This window comes from Nothoprocta perdicaria, unplaced genomic scaffold (genome assembly GCF_003342845.1).
Source record: "Nothoprocta perdicaria isolate Ctin4 unplaced genomic scaffold, notPer1 scaffold_129, whole genome shotgun sequence".
In the NCBI taxonomy this organism is placed as follows: domain Eukaryota; kingdom Metazoa; phylum Chordata; class Aves; order Tinamiformes; family Tinamidae; genus Nothoprocta; species Nothoprocta perdicaria.
This window is the reverse complement of record NW_020454416.1, coordinates 105,782-127,554: the sequence shown is the minus strand read 5'-3', so window position 1 is coordinate 127,554 and position 21,773 is coordinate 105,782. Positions and strand designations below refer to the sequence as shown.

General features: G+C 47.9%; 1 protein-coding gene across 1 annotated transcript in view; it reads left to right on the top strand.

Annotated features, from left to right (window-relative positions):
• ELMSAN1 (ELM2 and Myb/SANT domain containing 1) overlaps nucleotides 1–21,533 on the top strand; it is a 47,119-nt gene extending 25,586 nt beyond the window's left edge. Inside the window, exons 2-13 of the mRNA XM_026033460.1 lie at nucleotides 4,162–5,869; nucleotides 11,098–11,418; nucleotides 12,466–12,814; nucleotides 13,261–13,327; nucleotides 14,673–14,815; nucleotides 15,455–15,558; nucleotides 16,464–16,539; nucleotides 17,639–17,727; nucleotides 18,901–19,050; nucleotides 19,236–19,403; nucleotides 19,805–20,016; nucleotides 21,335–21,533. Coding sequence (XP_025889245.1) covers nucleotides 4,397–5,869; nucleotides 11,098–11,418; nucleotides 12,466–12,814; nucleotides 13,261–13,327; nucleotides 14,673–14,815; nucleotides 15,455–15,558; nucleotides 16,464–16,539; nucleotides 17,639–17,727; nucleotides 18,901–19,050; nucleotides 19,236–19,403; nucleotides 19,805–20,016; nucleotides 21,335–21,533 — 3,351 coding nt within the window. The 5' untranslated portion in view covers nucleotides 4,162–4,396. The remainder of the gene's footprint in view (nucleotides 1–4,161; nucleotides 5,870–11,097; nucleotides 11,419–12,465; nucleotides 12,815–13,260; nucleotides 13,328–14,672; nucleotides 14,816–15,454; nucleotides 15,559–16,463; nucleotides 16,540–17,638; nucleotides 17,728–18,900; nucleotides 19,051–19,235; nucleotides 19,404–19,804; nucleotides 20,017–21,334) is intronic.
• Nucleotides 21,534–21,773: the final 240 nt, after the last annotated feature.

Below are 21,773 nucleotides of genomic sequence, written 5' to 3'. Positions count from 1 at the left end.
GGACTGAAGTGAAAGGAGAGAGCAGCAATTTGAGTTGCTGGCTGCAGCATTTAGTGGGAAGCGGTTCCCATTGCTCTGATTTCATGGAGCTCCTGCAAGGACCTGACCGTGCTGCTGTGGGTAAGGCTGAGAAGGTACCTTAGCTAGGACCCCTCGACACTGCTTATTTAGCACATGGAAGAACTTGTAAAATGATTTAAAAATAATTACAAAATGCAAAACTAATTATAAGCTAGTATTGAAGTGGTAGAATGGAGAATTTACTGCTGTTTATTATAATTTTCTGTGTGGCTCAACTTTGCCAAGGTCTGAGGAGAAGTCAGGGTCTTTCTGGAATAATTTCTGTCGCTTATGTCAGAGGGAAATGCACACAGCCGGTCCCAAAGGAGATGGGGAATGTGCAGAATTTAAACTCATCTTGCTAAATATAGGTGGTGCAGCAGATGAGCTAAGGAAAGCACAGGACTGCAGGAGGCTCTCGACAGATGGGCCCAAGAGTAGAGTTTAATGTTACTACAGAATGCGAGGGCATGAACTTGGCATGTGAAATAGTATAAATATGTGCATACTTGATGGAAAACAGTATTTAAAGAAACAGAGTAATGATGAGTTAGTAAATATCAAGGCAAAATATCTTAAAAGGAATGGAGATGAGGAAGGTCTTTTAATGTGTGAAAGAATGATTGGAATAATTTAAATTTTTCTTCTTTAAATCAAGTAAGCTTTGAACCAGATGTACTGGAGAAATCACAGCTGAAAATGTAAACTCTAAGTTCATTTAGAGAGTTCCTTAATGTTATTTCATCCCGGAAAATACTGCATTCTGTATATGCCTATCACATTTGATGCCCTTTTAAAGCCTGGAATTAAAAGTCTTGCAACAAGAAAAAGATCATAGAAATCTGAGAATATTTCTGATATTAAAGGAGGTGGCAATGCATTCTGTATGCCTCTGAGGAAAGGCTGAAGTGTTTTTATGTGGTCAGAGCCCCTGCAAATGAGAGTAGCTGGTGCTGGTGCCAGCCAGATCTTGGAGCCGTTAGAGCAAGACACGCTGCTGTTGGGTTCAGCTTTTCCCTGCGCCTGTGGAAGCAGCGCCCAGCACCTCCGTGCGTGTGGGGACGAGGCGCGGGGTCTGCCGGCAGTGGGGGCACGAGCTGCCTCCGTGCTCCGCTCGGAGCCGGCGAGAAGCGGCCCACGCAGGCGAGCGAGCTGCAGCCGGGGCGGACACTGCTGTTCTGCCGGGCTGCTTCCGGCTGAGTGTATTCCTGCTGAAATTAAAGCAGGAAACCCCAGAGCTGGTAGGTGATGGTCAAAGGTAGCGATGCGGGGAGGGGAGGCTGGCCGGGGCGGCCGCTAGCGCCGTGCCCTGCGGGGCTGTTGCTGCAGTGCTGCTTTCGCCACCGCGCTGAACGCCCTGGACCTTAGTTTCCAAGAGTTCTCTTACTTACAGTTTCTTATTTTCACATGTAATTGGGTGTTCAGTGAGTGTGTTTTGTTCAAAGTATCTTGAAATCTTTCTCCCCTAATATTGCCATTTTCAGTACCTTGTTTCTTGTGCCATTGTAACTAGTTGTTCTTCAGTCACTATGCTCTTCTGAAGTGAGACGTAGCTTCCATCATAGGCGCAGAATATATTTAAGGCCTCTTTATGCAACAGACAAACCCCCATTCTTTTCCCTCTTTGTGGGTTATCTCTGCGCTTTTGTAAACCTTAATCACTTCTTTCCCAGATAGGTGCACCTGTAACCAGGCTGAGCCGAGCCCTGTGTGCTTGAGGTTTCTTATCTAGTAATGGAAAGAGTGGAGCCAAATCCACCCAAGGGGGAGCTTGGAGCGCTGCGCTAATGCAACGCTTTCCAGCTAATCTGGGAGCCCTCTTTTTCAAAGGCTATGGGTGGTAGTTGCAAACCTCAGCTGCCTTTAGCAAGAACAGCAGCTGCTTTGTTTTGGAGGGTAAAAATAGAAGAAAAAGAAGAAAAAGGAAAAAAAAAAAAAGCTCTATTCCAGCGTTTGAGCTTGTGTGCTTCTTTTCTTTGTGTTCTTCAACATGTAGAAAATCTGCTTCTAAAGGCTGTCTTGCTGGTTAAAATTGGTCTAGTAGTAATGTCTTATGACTTGCAGGAGAACTTGGTTCTTTTTACTGGAATTAGTTGAGGGACTGATACGAAAGCAGACAGGAGCATCAGTGGAGAAGCGTTAAGAGGTTGCCTGTTTTGTGGCGAAAAATAGCTCACAGTGATTTCAGAAAGTAAAGGTATTAGAAAGCCACTGTGAGTAGTGTTACCTGGGGTGAAGCTGTTAGCTTTGTTGAACTGGTAGCAGTGCTGCAAAAAGCAGAGAGGGAGGATGGTATCAGCCCTCTCGAGAGGCTCCATAAGCTCCCTTTGCTTCACTTTTGCGGTGTCTGCATGTGGGATCTTTTTCCCCTCTCCTGGTGAGGTTTTGCAATAGGATTTCAGCAGAAAAGTTCTGCTTGTTTGTGTCCTAGCTGCAGTTCAAGAGCTTTTTCCACCTCACGTGTCCCTGGTTTCTCCTGGAGTTATTTTAAAGCCATTGAAGCAGGCCTGGAAAGGCAGTGTGCGCTCGGAGGAGGCAGGCAGGCCCTGGCGCTGCCGCGGGACGGGGCGGTCGCTGCCAGTGGAGGAGGAGGGAGCCGGGAGCAGCTCTGTACCCAGCGGAGGAAGTGAGTGAGTCACCCCCTCCGCTCCCGGAGACTCCCCCGGCGCCGGCCCCGCTTGGCCGCCCAGCTGCGAGTTGCATAAGTTTGAACTCGCTGCCTTTGCTTCCTACTCCTCCTGGTGCTTCCAGCCCGGGATTGAAGTCCGCACTGCACCACGTCCGGCTGCGGGAACGCTGGGAAGCAGGACCCTGCTGCGCTTTAATAGCTCTTCATCATATAAAGAGCTAGAAGGTTTTGCAGGAATATGTGTGCTGGCCTTGAAGGCTTACCTGATTGCACAGACTCGTGCAATCCTATACGAAACAGCCTCGTTGATGCTTGGGAATTCCCTGTTGCACCTATAGTGCAAAGGGGAAAGCTGCTGTCTTTCTCTAAAAGGAGGAGAGATTTCTTTTGATTCCTCAGCTGAATGTTTGTTTCTGAAACACTTTGTGACTCTGGGATGAAAGTTCTGTTTTAGTAATAGATGTTAGTGAGGCTGCAAATCCGCCTTCACTTCATCAGAGAGGAAACACGGGTCCCTTGTTTTCAAGTCTTGCTGGAGCCTGAGATTCTACCACCTTTGGGCCTGTACCTACAACTCGTCACCTATCTGGAGGTCCTGCCATAGGTCCTGTAGCTCTAGTTCCCCAGAGTTTGGGGGGTCAGTTATGCCCAATTCCTGACGGGGCACATGGTGGGAAGTGTTGCTCCAAAGCCACAGAGGTGACCTGCACCCTTCGAGAGAGGCTTCACTTTAAGGAAAAGATAAGAAATAATAAGCAGATTTTTAACAATCTATCTCACGTCTTTCTGGAATACCTTGGCACAACGTGACTCAGGGTAGAGCAGGATGCGGGTTGAAGGCGGGTAGCGATAGAGGCTTGTGCCTTATCCTGCAGTTTGGAAAGTTTATGAGGTTGCCCGTGGATGCACAGCCGTAACAGTGGGGCGGAAGGAGGAGGAAAAGCTGCCGCCCCCACTGCCCTCCGGAGTGTTGGAAGGAATGTTGCAGGAAGGGGAGCCTCTTCCTGCACGCTGGTCTGCAGCCTTGGCGGGCAGCTGTGTGTGCTTTAAATGTCCCTGGGAGACGAGGCGCGGCACGATTTGTCTTCTCAGCAAGCTGTGAGGGGGGTTTGTTGTTGTTTTGTGTTTGGATAAAAAAGAGATTATTCTGGTTACAGCAAGATGCAGAAATAATCAGCCAGATGAGAGAGGTTAGCAGGAAAGCCTTGAGAATGCGCCCAGGTGCTTAGTCAGAACTTTGTGTGCAATTGTGGTTCACATTGTGCAAATAGTCTGATATCTGTTCTGTAAAAGCAAGACATTTTACGCTCTCCTAGCAGGTCAAACCTATGTTATTGGTTATCTGTGTAATTCTGGTGCCCATTTCCATGGGAAATGGGGGAGCCCTGCTTGCTAGTTGCAGCTTACTCAGCGGAGGTGTTTGTGCCAGAGATGCCTGCTGCTGACTCATAGCAATTGCTTCTCTATTTCAGGCCCTGTAGCCGAGCGGACCCTACTGACCTCTGAACCACAAAGGATAAGAGTGAAAACAAGTAGGAGAAGCACACGAAGAAAAAGGAAGTGGGTGCACTTTCATCCGACTGTCTTTCCTGCCCTTTCTTACTGACTCTGAATGGAAAAGAGAGACGTCTGTGCCTTTCCTCCCCCAACCTCGGGGATGGGTGGACTGTGAGTACGATTTGTGTAGCTGGGAGAAGAGCCTGAATCATGAACCTTCAGGCACAGCAAAAGTCCTCGAGCAAAAGGGCTGGGAAACGAGTTGCCTATTTTAATGAGCAGGAAATAGCTGTGTCATCAAAAGAACCACAGCAGCAACTTAAGGAAGGACAGTATTATGGGCATGGAGGGAATATACCGGTCTCCCAAACTATGGAGATTTCCCATGCAGGAGGATTAACAAGTGGCCCCAACAACGTTGCTTTGATGAACTCTGTTTACAGTCAAGAGCGAGGAGAGTCGATGATGATGCCCCAGCAAGTGGCAGCGGTCAAGTGGCAGAATCCACTCATGGGAAACCGGCTACCTGAGCGGGGTGACTCCCACTGGCAGTCTCCTCCTAGCATGTGGAACCACGGAATGGTTTTTGGGGGCAACCCAAAAGGGGTCCATTCCAACGCTGGTGCTCCTGGCTTCTATGGCCACCCAGAAGCCCTTAAAAGAAACCAAGAGAAAGGAGTGTTTGTGTCACAGCTGGACCTGTATGAAGATGCTGTGCAACAGATGATGTCTCAGAAGGCTCAGCTCGAACAGCAAGCCCTCGTTAGACAGCAGGCCCAGATGAATTCTTTCCACCAGATGCAGAAGCAGCAGCAGCAGAATCAAAGTCTACCACTACAGCCTTTCCAGCTTGCATTTGGTCACCAAGGCCAGAAGCAAGGTCTTCCTGAATTGTTACATGTCTTTCAAGAAGCCCCAGCTTCTTCCAATCCAGCGTTTACTGCTCCACAGAAACAACAAGCTCTTCCCCAGCTGCAGCTGTTTGAAAATTTCTATCCCCAGCAGCAGCAGCAGCAGCAGCAGCAACAGGCTGCCACCCAAGCCTACAGCCTCCAGCAGGCCGCGTCCATCGCGCAGCCCCACGTGGCGGCCGCAGCTCCCCAGCACCACATGATGGCACACCAGTTCCAGCAAGCCGAGAGGAACCAGGAACTGCTCAAGGCTCTAACGGAGCAGAACCAACAGACTGTGCTACCTCAGACCCAGATTCCCTTTCCAAGGAGGTCACGGAGACGCTCCAAAGAAGGTGTCCTGCTTGCCTCTGTGGGAGAAGGGTTGCCTTCCAAGCAGGCAGAAGAACAATCCAGCAATTTGTTTTTGCACCACTGGCAAGCGCATCAGCAAGAGGTGCCGCTGCAGCAGCCCCCTGAGGCGCTGGCCCCCCACAAGAGCAGCTACTCGCACACCAAGAGGGTGGACGTGGGGCAGAAGGACACGGTGGGGAGCAGCGAGCTGCAGCTGCGCCAGGCGGACGCGGACAGGCAAGGCACAGCCCAGAACGGCAGGGACGGGGAGAAGACCGCGGTGGCGGGCGAGGAGAACCCGCAGAGAGGCAGTGACTTCGTGGGGGTGCGAGGGGGCGTCATCCAGAGCACGCGGAGGAGACGCCGCGTATCGCAAGAAGCCAACCTGCTGACCCTGGCCCAGAAAGCCGTTGAGCTGGCTTCCCTGCAGAATGTCAAGGTAAGATGTCCATCCGAACCAGAATAGCACGAGGAACAACTCTCCCCTACCCATCAGGGCTGCAATGCAGTGGATTTATGTGTGTGTGCATGCAGGTAAGGAGGGGGCCTGATGGAAAGGGTGCTGTGCTACAATGGGGGCAGATCTGGAGCAGTGAGAGACTCAACTGCTGAAATGTCAGAGAACAGAGATCTCTTAGTGCAGTGAAACTGCCCAAGGGCAGTGGCTTTTAGTTCACTAACACAGGATGAGATTTAGCCTGGGACTTCCAAATATGGGTATTTCCTCCTCAGGCCTCAAGCTGCTCATAAATTTAGAGTGACAAGTAAAATCTGTTCACTTGATTTCTTTTGGCCTATTTAATGTTCTCCTCCTTTTATGTTAAAGACTGCTTATGTGCTGCTTTTTCGGTTTTAGAGGTTGAAGTATTTCAAGATTGTGCTCTCTTAGACACTTGATGTAATGGACTTCAGCTCCGTTACCCGGGCTCAGAGCCCGAGGAAGCCCAACCATGCAGCTCCTGCAGAACCCGACACAGCAGTTCAGCCCTGGCTGGGCTGGCGTGCGTTACCTTCTCATCTTCGTTGTGCCCCATCACTATGAACCTATCATTAGAGCAGGGTATATGCTATAGATCCTGCTTTTTGGTGTCCCATCAGTAAGGCAGAATGTATGCTATATGGCAGGATGAGAAAATAAAAGATTCAAATTACTCAGCATAGGGGAGACCTGTGATTTGTTTTTTTGGGTTGTGGTTTGGCTCGTCTTTGAGTGCCTCCCATGAGAAGCGCCGAGATGCTTTTCTTCGGAAGCTTTGTTGCTAGAGGGTGATAAAATACAGTTGTTAGAACATGAGCTGTTTTTACCTGCAGCATTTGGCCTCTTGAGGGAGAAAATGAGAGTCAGAAAATGAGAGGAAAGGGGGTTTTTTTTCTTCTTTTTTGACTCCTCAGTCTTTTTTTTGCCCCAGTCCGCCTGCATGCTTTTCTGATCTCTTCCTTAGACGATTGTGCTTCTTGTCTAAAAGACCTGAACTAACAAAGCGTAGGACACGCGTTCACAGTCCACTCCATCCTTTGCACTGAAAGCAGCAGCAGCGACCAGGGATACTGTCTTCAGCCCTTTTTGCTCTGACTCTGATTAAGCAAGCTGACTACCAGTGGATTTGATAGCAAACTGAGAAGTAATTAGCAGTGTGAACCATTTCCTCCCAATCACCAACAATGACAAGAGGAAACTGAAAAATCATCTAGGAAAAGAGCCTGACAGTTGAAACGATAAATTGCTCATGTGAAGGCATTTCTGCTTGTACCTTGTTTCATAATATGAGGACAAAACAGAGAAATGTTTTTGACATTGCTCATTTGTTCTTTGCAATTACGTGAACAGCTGGCTTGCTTCCATGATGGCACCAGCAGCAGAAGTCTTTATAGATCTCTTCAGGCCCTCAGGATGAGGTTTTCCTAGAGAGGTTAAAATTCTTATGCAGGGTGCATCTTTGTTGCACTGTATCCAGCTCGGCGTACTTGTAATTGCTGGGATATTGCTCCCTAGCTACACACTCCTCCTGCAGATTTTTCACTCCTCTCTCATTCTCCCCTCCTCCCACCCTCCTCCTACTGTTTCCACAGTGATAGGAAGACAAAGATGCTGAAAACTGCCAAGCAAATAGATGAGGCTGACCAGAGATTAAAGACATATGAGAATTTAAGAGCAAAAGTGTAGGCTTTGTCTTGCTGCATTGTCCAAAATGGAAAAATAACAACAACAAAAACAAACAAACAAAAGCCCACAAACAAACACGCTCTAGGATAACCGGGCGTTAGAAATACTTTAAAGGAGTATAAGGGACTTTCCCTGTGCCTAGAGGTCCTTCACTGGTGCTTTGCTGGTGAAGCAAAAAAGAAAAGAACTCCTTTTTCTCAAAGACTGTAGCCATATGTGTCCCTTGCCTGCATGTCCATGGGCAATTTCAGGTCGAAAAGGTTGTTACTCAGTTCACAAAACCAGCACATTTTGCTTCAGGGCAGGCGTGTTTTCCTCTTTAAGAAATCATGTCTTGCACAAGACCCCACTGTCGGGTGACCGTGGTAGGATTTCAGATGCTGGAATGTGGAGACATTTGACCCTTGCGCATTGCTGAAAGATGGACCTTAGGGTCCCCCACACCCAACCTCTGCAGCAGTGAGACTCTGCAGTACTGAAGCCTGACAAACTGGGCTAGCAATTTCAGCCATGGAAAGGTCCTATTTTTGCACCTGAAAGTTAAGTGGACAAGATATATCATCCTTCTTAGCAACTGTTAAGAGAGCCCTTGGAACAAAAAGCTTGCAGTATTCTGTTGTGTGTGTGGCAGACCTTTGGAGTTGCATTTCTGGACTCCCTTCTTTCCTAGAGGAGCTTCAGCTTGATTTCAGAGAGAAGTTGCCTTTCTAGAAGGGATCAGATTGAGAAAACTGTTTATGGATCTGAAACAAACTGCTTGATTCCCAAATTGATCGTGTTACCTCTCAACAGACCTTGCAAGGAGCTGTAGATCTGTGTGATCTTTCATTGCTCTCAACCACAGCATCTTTGAGGCTGTCTCGACTTTCTGTGCTACGTTTCCCTTGGTGTCCTTTCTCAGCGTTCCCCACTCTTCCCTCGAGAAGTCCTAGTCTCTTCCTCATAGAGATTGAGAGTCCTTGGCAGGTTGTTTGTCAGCCTTGGAAGTAAAAAGAATGTGGTTAATCCACTGTACAGCAAAGAAATGGGACTGCTTTTGTGTAACTAGCTCCTGCAGTTTCCTACTTGCAATCAGGAAATTAGTTCATGTCTCTGAGTGACCGCTGGAGAACTGTGCTTGCACACAGGAAGTGTCTGAGATTTGTAGATAGGTCAGAATTGACCTATCCCAGCTAGTCCCAGCTTTGACTTTGTTCCCTGGTGGATATTTTTGGGTGCTTAGCAGGTCTTGCAATAGTATTAGCCACGTCAGGGGGAAAAATCACCTGAGAAAAGCAAGACTTTTACTCTGCACTTGCTATATCTGTTCTAGGATGTGGTCTGAATGCCGACACACGGAGACCTCTGTGAACACCGGTGCAGAAGTATCTCCCTCAAACTTTATTGTCACACGCTGCTCCATAGGAGGACGCCAGATGCTTATTACTACTTCAGTAATAGGGTGGTGTGATGGCAAGGAGAGGTCTCCCTGATGAATGGAGGCAGTGTAGTATAGCATAGTAGAGCAGCATGGAGCAGTATGCAAGGCGATGCCCAGGTGCAGGGTGCAGGCAGGACTAGTGGGAGAACCTGTTTCATGTAGGCGACCCATTTCTGGGTCTGAAACGGCATCTTTGTGACTTTTCCTTTTCTGAAGTGGTGGACCATCTGCTAAAAGCATTTGCAAGGGCTGCTTGCTATCCAGAGAGGTGTTCCCCAGTGACCTCTTTGTCAGCCTGATGGACAGTGTCCAGATCTAAAGTTAGAGATCTCGTGGGAAAGCAGAGGCACGTAGCAGCATCCTGGGCTGAAGGCAGGTCCTCCGAGCCCGTGAGTTCCTCCCGAGCGCCGTCTGGGGTGCAGCTGGTGGCCCCTGTGGCGGTTCAGCTCTGCGTGTCTTTGCTGCATACGGGGGGAGTGGCATCTCCAGCTTCAAACTCCTAAATTACATATGGGAAAACGTTTCAGTGCATGCTTAGCCTAACTCTAATGAAAGATTTTGAAAGAAGGGAGTCTGAGGCCTTCTTGCTACGATCAACTTTGCTTCGCACTTACGTGTTTGGAAGGCTTTAGTGTCTCAGAGTGGACCTGTTTGCCCTAAAAGAAAAAAAATAATAATAAAAAAAAAAGCCCCCCCGCCAAAATCTCATGTTTGTAGAGAAAACAGAGCCCTAACTCTAAGCTCTGACTGACGCATCTTGTGACAAAGAAGTCATACTTGTCTCAGCTGAAGTATAGTATCAAAGTGGGATTTCAGTATTTATGTGATGTGTGCTCGTATTTGTCAGTGGAGCTGGCTCTCTTGATCTTTGTAAAATACCAGGAATGTCTGAATCCCCAAAGCAGAACCCATGTGGGTTCATTTTCTGTCAGGTCTGGATGTCCTTAAGGAAACCCAGTAAATTATTTCAGAAGACTTTGAAGTAAATTTTTGTGAAATTTGGGGATTCCAGGTTGGCAATCTCTTCCCATCCCTGAGAGATGATGCCTCTTGGCTTTCACTTTGCAAAGCACAGAGCTGCTTAGGTGGCATCCTCAGTGATTTGTGACTCCGGCTGGGCTTGCATACCCAAGTCCATCCAAAGGCTTTTGAAACAAAGCTCTTATATGAGGCTTCCAAAATAGTGAGAGTTTTCTACAGCTTCTAGATTATACTTCACAAGAGCTCCAAGAGCGCTTTTTATATGCCTAAAATGAGGTGTTTTCAGAAGTTGTCCTTTGATAACTGACCTGGAGGTGAGCTGGCAACTGCTTTGAAGTTGATCTTAGAGTGAGATGAACATGTGGATGATCTTTTAACTGAGGAAACTGTGACTGTTTATCTCACAATACTTGCAGTTATTTTGTATAACAGCATCCATGTGTTTATTGAGTAACTCACGCTTCACTCCTGTCTCTTAAGAGAACCATGTACCATGAGTGGAAGAAACCAGAGACATGGAAGATATGCTGTAACATTTGCACAAAGATGCTATATTGAGCAAAAGTTATTTCAATAAGAAGTTAGTGAACCTCCAAGATTCCAGTTACAATAAGGAAAGCAGGTTCTGTCATCTGAATTGGGGAAAAATGCAGGAAAAAAAACTTAACTTTTTTTTGTGTGTGCGAGAGATTTCATTAACTTTATCATGGTTCAACTCTTCTTGGAAAAGAAATTTGATCTTTGATATTTAAAATAACTTTAAGCTATGAGTAACGTTACTGGAACTGAAGACCTTCTGTAGAAGTTATAAGCAAGGTGTAGATTGCTCTCAAAAGTAAAATGTCAAACCATAGGTGGTGAAATGAAGCTAAGGGTGGTTTATATAAGTTTTCTAGCAAACTTTAGACAGTCCGAAAGCAATTCTTATAAATTCTGTTAGTGCTTTTGTCAAGGAACCTTTTTCCTCCAGTGCCACGTTTTGAATACCTTTCAGCTTGCAAATTGCATTATATTACTTCATTTACACTCAAAGTGAGAAGTCATCTGATTGTTATTTAAGTACTAAAGAAGTTTTAAGGAATCTTTTTTTCATGCTTCTCAGGAATCAGATGCTTCAGAGGAGAAGAAGAGCGTGCTTGTAGCAGCTCCGGCACCTACAGCTGCTAAAAGCGTCGTGGAATTTGCCAGTTCTTCACCTGCTCCTAAAAGAGCCCGGGAAGATAACAGCCTCGTGCCTCTTATCATTCCTGTGTCTGTGCCAGTGAGGAAAATCGACTTGCAGAGCCTTGGGAAGGAGAAGTGTGAAGATGGGAAGCTCCAGAGAGGCCAAGCAAATGATCGTGCTCCGTGCGAGCGCAAGCCCTCTGTGATCGTCACTCGCAGGAGATCTAATCGTAACACCAACATGGAGACCTCAAATCAGGTATGGACAAGCTCAGGAACCAAACATGAGTCAGATCCAGTTGCATAGTTCTTTATCCATAAGCTTTTCTGTTGAGATAGTTTGATCTCAAGGCTTATGCTTGCAATGGATGTACCGTGGGGACCTTGCTTATGTGTTGTTTTTATTTTTCTTCCTTATCATTACTCTGTTGTGTTTAATACTTAGGTATCACTGGCTTTTCCTGACCTATGCTAATACAACAAGGAGTGCCCCACTGCTATGCAGTAGAGTAAATAAAGGCTGATAGTCACTAGAGTAAATAAGCCACGAGAGCAAACAGTGTGTCTGCATGATGTGTTTGAGTAGAGAGTGTGTTCTCAGTGCCTACCCACATACCACTACATCGTGGGGAGTGCTTCTTTCTGTGTGTATGAGTGAAATTCCGACTGGAGATTCATGGAACTGAAATCTCTTGCTGAGGTTCTGAAGGTTGCTATTTTAGTGTTCCCCTTCAGAGGGCTCTTGAATGAATGAGTTTATTTTATTTTTATCTAGGTTGGGTTTTTGTTGTTGTTTTCTGTTTGTTTATTTAAGCTTTTGTGTCTCCCCTAGTGAGGAATACAGTAGAATATTCTGATATCCACAGAAGTGACAGTGTCAGGTGTCCAAGGAGGCTTTTCTGCATTTGAATGCGTGACTGTCTGAACAAGTATCATTGTACTTGTGTTATTTCTCTTATTACTATCTGGTGTCACTCTTTATTAGTTCTGCTATAATTATAGATGTTCTCTTTTAAAGTTAACATGAGATCATTGTTATCTGGTCCAAAAATGGGACCAGATGTGTGTGTGGATATTGTAAAACAGAGCTTTGTAAGTACTCGGGTAACGTTCCTGCCTGATCAGTCTTGAGCCCTTTCGCCATCATCATCTTCTCTCTTTTCCCTTGTGGTAATTGTTGAGACTCCCCAGCAGTCCAGTCCAGATGTTGGGCTGCTGTGAACACATGTTGCCGTCTCACTGAAATTTTCGAGTGGCGTGAGGTTTTAAACTGAAATCAAATGTGTAACATTTTTCTTCCCCATAGCATGAAGATGCAGTTCCAAAGGATGAAGCAGAGGGCTTTGCCCGGAAACCAAAGCAGCGTCCAAGGCCGGAGCCACTTTTCATTCCCCCAAAAGCTGGCACGTTCATTGCACCACCCGTTTATTCCAACATTACCCCCTATCAGAGCCACTTACGGTCGCCCGTCCGTCTGGCAGATCATCCTTCCGATAGGAACTTCGAGCTACCTCCTTACACTCCTCCACCGATCCTTAGCCCAGTGAGAGAAGGATCTGGGCTGTACTTCAACGCCATCCTCTCCTCCGGTGGCCATGCAGCTGCTGCACCTCCAATGACTCCTAAAAGTGCGCACAGAACTCTACTTAGATCCAGTAAGTCCATTTTTTGTGTGTGTGTTTTCCCATTCCCCTCCTGAAGCAATAGGAGGAGGATGGCGATGACTTTAGGAAGTGCTGGTATATGGAACCTGGGCTTGTTGCTGATAAGTTCTGATCAGCTGGGATGGAGGAAATGGAAAGTTGCTCCCATCTGGGGCTGTATTCACAAGTATTCTACAACACCCCCTAGTGACATCCTCTGGAATAGAATTAATTCTGGAGGTGTTACTTCCTCCTCTATTGCTTGCATTAGATAGTTTTTACTAAGATGAAAATGGTGACAGAAAGGTAAGTTCTCAGTGGACATCTCAAATGGCTTTAGCAGATGACCACCAGCTTGGAGAGATGGGGAGCTCCCATGCGTTCTGCATGCGACCGATAAATCTATCCCAGATCTGAGCATGGGTTCTGGCTGAGCCATTGTTTTCTTTGCCTTGCAGATAGCTCCGAAGTTACCCCTCCTGTTCTTTCAGTGATGGGGGAAGCCACCCCAGTCAGCATTGAGCCGTAAGTACTCACTAGCCTGGTAGTAAACACGGGTCCCTTCCTGCTCCTAAATCCCCAAGCTGCTCCCTGGGTGGTGATGCATCTCTTAGAAACACTTGAACTCTTCCTGTCAGTGACTCAAAGCATAAAGTGCCTTTATTTAAAAAATGACTGCACACTTGAGGTAACACTTATTTTAAGCAAGTGTATCTCATAATTCTGGTGATGTAACCACTTTCTATGACTATGGATCTGTCTCTGGGGTGAAAAAGTGTTAGCTAAGGTAATTCACCTTATATAAAGGTGAATGTATCCTCTTCTGCTGTATATGGATACTTCTTTGTATACTGTATATTTGCTTTAGAGTGGGGAAAGAATGCCTCCTTAGAGGAAGGGCAAAGCCCTCGGGCTGATAGTCCAGCTGCAGGTTATCCACGAGGTGCCTGTTGGCTTTGGCACTGCTGCGGACACAACCCTGCTGCTCCGGGGCTAGCCCAGGCCGGCACAGCCGCTCTCAGGAGACATGAGCTTGGGTTGGCACCAGTCCTGCCAGCCTGGCAGGGAAAGCAGAGAGGCCAAGTGCAAAGGAAAAGGAGAGTGCACAGCCCCTGCAACCCCCTTGGGGGGATATTGCTGGAGTGAAGTGCTGCACAACTGCAGCGACTCAGATCCAGTGCAGGGTTATAGCAGGTTAATGAGCTCCTGCAAAATCAAGTTGTGGGGAAGCATGACATGAAGCCACTCACGTGGCGTGAGGAGGCCCGGGTGGCTCTGCACAGCCAGGAGGCTCTGCTCCAGCTCTGGAGCACATCCTGCAGCATTTGAGATTTTAGCTTCCTGCACTATCCCCAGATAACAAAGAACAAATTGCTGTTCTGGTTCACCTGGAATGGATTGTATTTTAAAAATTAACCAGAGCATTTTTTTTTTTGCATTTTTGACAGCATGCTGTCACACAAGCCAGCGTTGAAAACAGTTCAGTTGCAATTGCAGATGAGCTTGAAGCATTCTTGTCACTTTTGAAAATTTCTTCTGTCTTGGTTCTGCTGCCTTGTGCATGAGGAGCAACTTTGCCACAAGATTAATTTGTGTGGCAGCCTCTCAAAAAGCGGTTATTATTGAAAACTAACTGGCCTTTTAGGAAAACCTAATTTAAGCACAATTCCAAACATTATTGATAGTGAAAACTGTGAATAGACTCTCACCTTTTCAGTGGCATTTAGTGATTTAATGTAAATGTCTGAAATTGCTCTTGCTGTCTGCAGGAGCCTGCTGCATTTTGGTGTCTTCATAGCGCAGGCCTTAGCAGAGAGGGAGGCTTTGAGTGTTGCAACGAGGCCCTGACCATGGCTTGTTATTCCTGCAGGCGAATCAATGTAGGAACCCGCTTTCAGGCCGAAATCCCCTTGCTCCAAGACAGATCCCTGGCCGCAGGTGACGAGCACAAAGCGGAGCTCGTGTGGCGGCCCTGGGGTGACCTGGAAACCAACAGAGCCACCCAGCAGAGCGGTAAGGCTGGGGATGGCTGCTTCCTGGCACTGGTGCCATAGCAGGGGTAGCTACCTTGGAAGGCTGCGTGCAGTCGGCTTCATTCCAAGGGATGTTTAGACATAAGAACATTTGGGGAAAATCAAGTTGTAGATGGAAATCAGGAAGAAGAAGCAGGAGTTGTGGTGGTTTGTTGGCATATTGGAAAATTGTCTGAGTGCATCTGGGCTGTAGCATGGACATATCCTGAAGGGAAGAGGAAGAGGGGAGGCTTAGAGATATCTCTGATAGAAGACAGTATTGTGAAATGGAAACTTTTTTTTTTAAATAAAAAAATTTTAAAAAATTTAAAAAATCACAGATTAGTACAAGGGGAGTGCAGGAAATCTCTTAAGTAGAGGAAGGAGAAGAGAAGGTTTGCAAGAACCTCCAGGTGTGAACAGTGCAGCACTCGGAGTGCCACTGTGTCACCTTGCAGTCTAATGGGTTCTTGTGTCCAAATTTGACCCAGATTCATTTGCAAGGAGTCTCAGCGTCTCTGAATTTTACCTTCTGTTATGTCTAGTTCTGCCTCAAAAGAGCTAATTAATGGTGTGACTCATGTAGAAGCTGCATTTTAATCTTCTTGTCTGGCTTTATTTGGTACCCCGATGGAAACAGTGGAAAATCTGCTAGCTGCTGCGTGTTCAAGCATTTTTCCTGGGGCTGGAACGAACCAGGAGCTGGCGCTGCACTTCCTGCACGAAGCCAAGGGAAGCATTCTGGTGAGTGTGCCTGGTATTCCACATCCTGCAGCAACAGGCTGTAGTGAGGCCTGTCCCCTCAGAGAAGGACGGTCTGGCAAACCTCCTCCTGTGCATCCAGCTCCCACTCCTCAGTGTCCCTTGGTGGGGCTGTGGAACCCCCCCCGGAGGGGGTTCTGCCCAAGGATCAGTGCCACATTCGCCTGCTCTCTTGCACCTCTCCAACTGGGACGTGGAGGTTTTTAGCAAATGGACTGTCCATCTGCCAGCGTGAGTGAGTCAAGGCTGCTACATGAGCGGCAATATTGTCTTGCTGGAAGGGAAAACAAGGGCCTGGGGCCGCAGCTGAGACTTGCAAGTGCAGAGTTTTGTTCCTCTTACTCTGGGTAGATCCACTTAACTCCCCCGGGCCCAGCTGTGAAGTGGTTCTAGCTGCTAATTTGGCATCGCTATCGTAAGATAAGCTGTACTTTGGTACTTTGGTAGGGTGCCTTTGACATCCCTGGGAGGTGCCACTGAGGTGCAGAGCCCAGCGCACTGCACAGGGCCACCTCTGCAGGGCCACCAGTGCCCCAGTAACTGAAATGTAAAGTAAAAAGCAGCCTGAGAGGGGTGGTTTTTTTTTTTTTTTTTTTTTTCCCCTTTTGTCTAGAATCCTTTACTGAAATGACTGTTCTGGTTCTGTTTTATTTTGAAATATTGTTTACTTAAGTGAGTTAAGATCACCATGACTTAGGTGTTTGAAAAAAAAGAGTCTTCATTCGGGCAGGTTTCTGGAAGAGGGCACATTACCTAGGCCTTCAATAAACAAGAGGAACCTGCTGTATTATTCCTGTCCTTGGGATTAGGTATCTCCCAGCGCTCTCGTGGCTGGGAGGAAGGTGTTGAATCACAGGCTCCTGCAGACTCTTTATTTTAAATTCCAGGGGGCTTTGACCAAACTGCTGCTGAAGAGGCCAGTGCGATCTGCGACCCACCCTCTGGCAGATTATCACTACACAGGTTTGCAAAGCCCAGAGCTCCGGGCTGCCTCTCTCTCACGGGGGGCTCTCCTCCTTTTCTACCCTTCTGGGCAATTCTGCAATGTGCACTAAAACCTGCTCTTCTCTCTGGTAAATCAGAGGGTGGCTGGCTAGGAGTTTTGCATATGCAAAGCACCAAGTTTGTGGTACCATGTGAAAAATCACTGCAGGTGTCGGCATGCCTACAGAAATGTCTGTATTTGTGTATATATGTGTCTTTGGATCCCCTTTGTGGGGAAAGGGGCATCTGGCCACTTATACTAAGCCCCAGAGAATGCAGAAGGGCAGATAATAGGTAGAGAAGGGCATGGATTTCCAGGGTGGAGCAAAGTGGGAATCCTACAGGAGAAGGCTCTGAGCTTGCAGGAGAAAGCTGGAACCTGCAGAGTGCAGCAGCTCTCACCGTTGTTTTCACAAAATAGAAATGTTCTGAAGTGCCTCTGTGGCGCTTGTATCCAGGGAGGGTTTGCTGACCTCAGCAACCTGGAGCGACCCATGGCACCTGGGAGACCTAATGCAGCCTGATGGCTCCTGCCACAAAGTTGAATATGACATTTCTGTGTTCCCCTCTTCTGCCTTTGCTGGGGAAGCACCTGCAAGGTAGGGGGAGATCCAGGAATGTGTTTGTCATTAGAAGCGAGGGTGCTGAGGTACTTGCAGTGCAATAAATTTTCAGTTACATGTGGTCTGGTGTAACTGTGGCTTGCTGTTGAAAGAGAAGATCCTTCCCTCCTATCAAATTGATTTCCCTCCTATCGAATTTACTGGCTGGGCAGCCACAAAGCATTTATTCAGCCTGCCGGCTTTCTGCAAAACCTCGTACTACTTCTAATGGGCTGGTTTTAGCGAGATGAGCTGAGTTACTGTGTGGTAACAAGAGTGCCAGATCAGGCAGGAGGGCTCCGGGGGAGCAGCTGGGGAGGGTTTAAGAGCAGCCTGCAGTTAAGCTGGCTTAGGTGTAATGGGAGCCTGCACCCTTGCATGTGCCTGCGGGTTTTGTTTGGAGGTAGCTCAAAAGTACACAGAAAAGTAACCACCTGAAATTGCCAGGGCTTCAGTGTCAACTTCTTTGTCCACAGGATCAGACAAGTGGAAAGTTGCTGAAAAGAAGCTCTTCAACAAAGGCATTGCGATCTACAAGAAAGACTTTTTCTTGGTCCAAAAACTTGTAAGTTCCACTTTATTTTTTTTTTACCATAGCAACTCTAACTGCTCATATACTTGTTGAGCATTTAATACGGTTCACTCCTGCTTTTTCGGAAACCTGAGTGAGGTTGAGTCCTGCACGCAGCAGGTTTCAGCACTGCATGGAGCTCTGCAGGTAGCAAGGAAGGCAGCATGTGCTCTGCTGCTGTTGTTTGCAGTATGTGCTCTGCTGTTGTTGTTTACCCCTCTTCTTACTGCCTGACTTCCATTAGTCCACACAGTGCAGATGTCACTTAAACAAGGTTTATTTATAGAGTGCTGGTAATGTTCCAGTAGTGCTTAAATAGCCTGCTTATAAAACTCGATAGAAACACATCCTTGCAACTGATGTAAAGGAGCAGAGAGGGATATGTGATCCTTTAATATCCTTATTTCCAGCCTTCTGTGAAGATTAAAGTAAGGGTGATCATTTAATTAATATCTCACATCTGTTTTCGTGAGGTGTGACCCTTTGGGGTGGGAAGGAAGGATTGCTAGAGCACGAGAGCAGAATTTATTTACATATTTCCTCCTAATAAATACCCCAAAGGCATTTACATTTTAAAGCCCAGAAGCTAAGAATATCTTCCCAAACTTTCAAGATATCATTGAAGAAAATACGTAAATGGTCATAGGACTGTACTGATAATTATCTGCTGCCGTGTGTGTGTGAATTGCATGTGTCCAAAAGGGGAAGCGCCGCAAACCTCCCTTTCCATTTTTGGACCGGTATTCTGGTCTGGTTGCCTCCGAAGCGCTGCTGGAAAATAAAGCTCTCCCATAAAACTGAAAGGCTCTGGGGCTCGACAGCGCAGTGGGAACATGCCAGAAGTGAAGGGGTGCGTCAGGCTCACAACGTGCCAGGTTCTGTCCCCTTTACATTGGCCAGTTTTCCTTTGGAAAGTCTGCCCTGCAGTGAATAACAGGGAACAGCACTGGAAGCAGGGGCTGGACTATGGGATGGGGCCTCCAGAGGACCATCACGTGAAGGAGAAGGTTTTAATGGCAGTCACGGTGAAATGGAGACTTCAAGGGGAAAAAATGCATCTCTAATGCATCATTGTGTGTATGTGTTGCACCTTGAGTAGATAGATTATTTATAAGCCTTTATAAACTTATGCAATCTACTGGATGAATGTGTTTTTCGAAACGCCAGATAAAAACCAAGACTGTGGCTCAGTGCGTGGAATTCTACTACACGTATAAGAAACAAGTGAAAATTGGTCGGAATGGGACCTTGATCTTTGGGGACATTGACGTCACTAATGAGAAGTCTATGAAAGATGAAGCTGAAGTTGACATCAAGGTAATTCCCTAAAATTGCAGGCAGTGCCAGGTCTGACTGTGTGTTGCCCCATTTTCTGGTAAAGTATCAGCAGAAACAATCTGGCCTCTGTAGAGGCGTCCAACTCGCAGCCTTGTCTCCCATGTCACATACTGACATTTACTTTCATGCAAGAAAATTAACAGTTCCTTTATCTTCTGGTGAAGAGTTCCCATAGGTTTGCCCGTGTTCTTCCTCTCAGAAGGGACATTTTCAGTGAGGAACAAGGGCACATGGAGGAGGAAGAGGAAGAGGAGGCAGAGGAAGGGCTGGATAACAGAAAGAAGAGCACAGTTCCCCTCAAAGATGCGCAGACACTACAGACTGATGAAATAGTAAGTGTTGCTTTGGGCATGATGTTCTTTCTACAGTAGCTTCATCCTCCAACTGGTTTAGAAAATGGACAGTTGTCACGTGTAAGAAGTTCTCACCTCTGGCTTTCCTGATGCATGAGCCTGGGCTGGGGTAGATCAGAGTGTTATTAGCCACCAAACTGTGTGCTGTTCTGGGAGAACTGTGATGAACGAGGGGAGGAAAGCCAAGATAATTCTTAGTGGTCGGTACACAAGATGGGACTGTCATGAGAAGTGGCCAGAAAACACTTCGGTGAATTCATCATTCATAAAACCTTGTTTGGGGGCAGCTGGCCTGCAGGGGCTCAGCCACTGCTCCCCTGCTGATGGAGACTGAGTTTCAGCTTGACCTCACCTTTCTCCCCTCTCATCCCCCTGCGAAGGCCAATGACGATGATGACGATGAGGACGCAAGGAGCGCAGAGGCAGCCGTGCCGGGCAGGGCTGCGCGGCGGCCACGCGAGGCAGGAGCGAGGCCTCGGAAGCCTGTGAGCGCGCCGGGCCAGAGGAGGCGGCGCAAGCAGAAGGTGAAAACAGAGGCTGCCAATAAGGCTTCGAACACAGAAAACACGTTTCCCTGTAAAAAATGTGGCAGGTAAGAGGAATTCAGCTGCCTGCGACAGTCACAGAGTGGCTGTAGGGCTGCTTCTGTGGAAGCCTCTGCTCAAATGAGCAGTTGAGCTTTCCTTCTGCCTGTTTAGGTGGGGAAGAATGGCAGTATAATGACTTATTAACCTGTCAATACTTGCAGATTAGTGCCTTTTGGTTTGGGGTTTGTTTTTTTTTGTTTGTTTGTTTATTTATTTTGCATGCAGAGAGGTGCACAGTCTGTCCCCTCAGAGGTTTATTGATGTTAAAGTGCTGGATGCCCTGTACTTGGACAGTAACTCTCTGTGGACCTGTTTCTTCATATGAAATGAGACCCCTCCTATATTTTCAACTGTCTGGAGTAGCTGGTTCTAAGTTGCACTTGCAAAAGACTGCTCGATTCCCCCTCTGCAGTGTTTGCATTTCTGTCCTGAGTAATTTCTGTAGATTTGCTTAATCCCATGTTGGCAGTTTTACTGACGAATGATGCTGTAGAAGCACAGGCCATTGCCCTAGCAAGAGCAGCAGGCTTTGGGCTGGGGAGTGCCCAGTGCATCTGGGTGCCCCTGCAGCAGCTTTCGGTGCCTGTCAAGTGTATTGGACTTTCCTCACGTGGCTCGAGTGCTGTTTGTAGGTTTGTCACCAGCAGATTCATAAATGCCAACAAAGTTTAGCTCCCTACATAAATAGCTCTCAGAATAATGAGTTCTGTAATAGCAGAGGTTGTCCCTGGCACCGAGCTAGGGGACAGCCAGGAAATGAGGTCTCAATTCAGTGAAATCCCACACGTGCTGACGTTCTGCCGCTGTGGAAAGGCTTTTTAGCGGTGTCCAAACTTGTCGTGTGACATTCGTTGCTAAATCAAAACAGTTAATGGGCAGGGAGTGAAGGGGGAGAGCACAGAGGTACCGAGTGAGAAGCCCAGGCGTTCTGCCCTGTGTGGATGGGGCCGGAGTGCCTGTTGGCTGCTCCCTGCCCGTTTGTTGTATTTTTGCAGCAAAGGGGAAGTAACAAAAGAAATGGGGCCCTGTTGTGTGTAAGCAGCATGTGCCTGTGTCAGGCACCAGCACTTCCCCCCCAAATTTAAGAGCTCAAAGAAACGCAGAGGAAGCAGCGGCGTTACGAAACGAACGTGGTGGGTTGAGGGCGCCGGGTTTCCCCGCGGGCGCCGGCCCTGAGCGCCGGCCACGCGCCCGGCCGGGAGCAGCCCGCGGTGCTCGAGGGGCAGAGCTGCCCTAGGGACCCATGTGGGACCCTGGGCTGCGGCTCCGGGCCGAGCCCGTGTGCGGGATGAGCACTGAGGCGCACGCGGGTCTCCTCCGCAGGGTCTTCTCCAAGGTGAAGAGCCGCAGCGCGCACATGAAGAGCCACGCGGAGCAGGAGAAGAAGGCGGCCGCGCTGCGGCAGCAGGAGCGGGAGGCGGCGGCGGCCGCGCACAGCCAGGCCCGGCGGGACGAGAGCAGCGAGGGCGCCAGCAGCGCCAGCGGCGGCGGCGGCAGCTCCGAGGAGGACGGGGAAATGTAGCAGCGAGCCGGGAGCCGGGAGCGGGGCGACAGCCAGGCCGGCCCCGGCCCCTCGTGGTGGCGCTTCCTTGTCCGCTCCGTCCCTGCCCCGAGCCGCTCTGCAGCGGCGCTCGGTGCCGGCGCCGCCGCCTGCCACGTGTTCCACTTCGCCTTGCCAGTACTGACCAAGCCGGAACGGCGGATGAAAAGATTTGTTTCAACTTGGATTTTTTTTTTTTTAATTATTTTTAACAGACGAGAT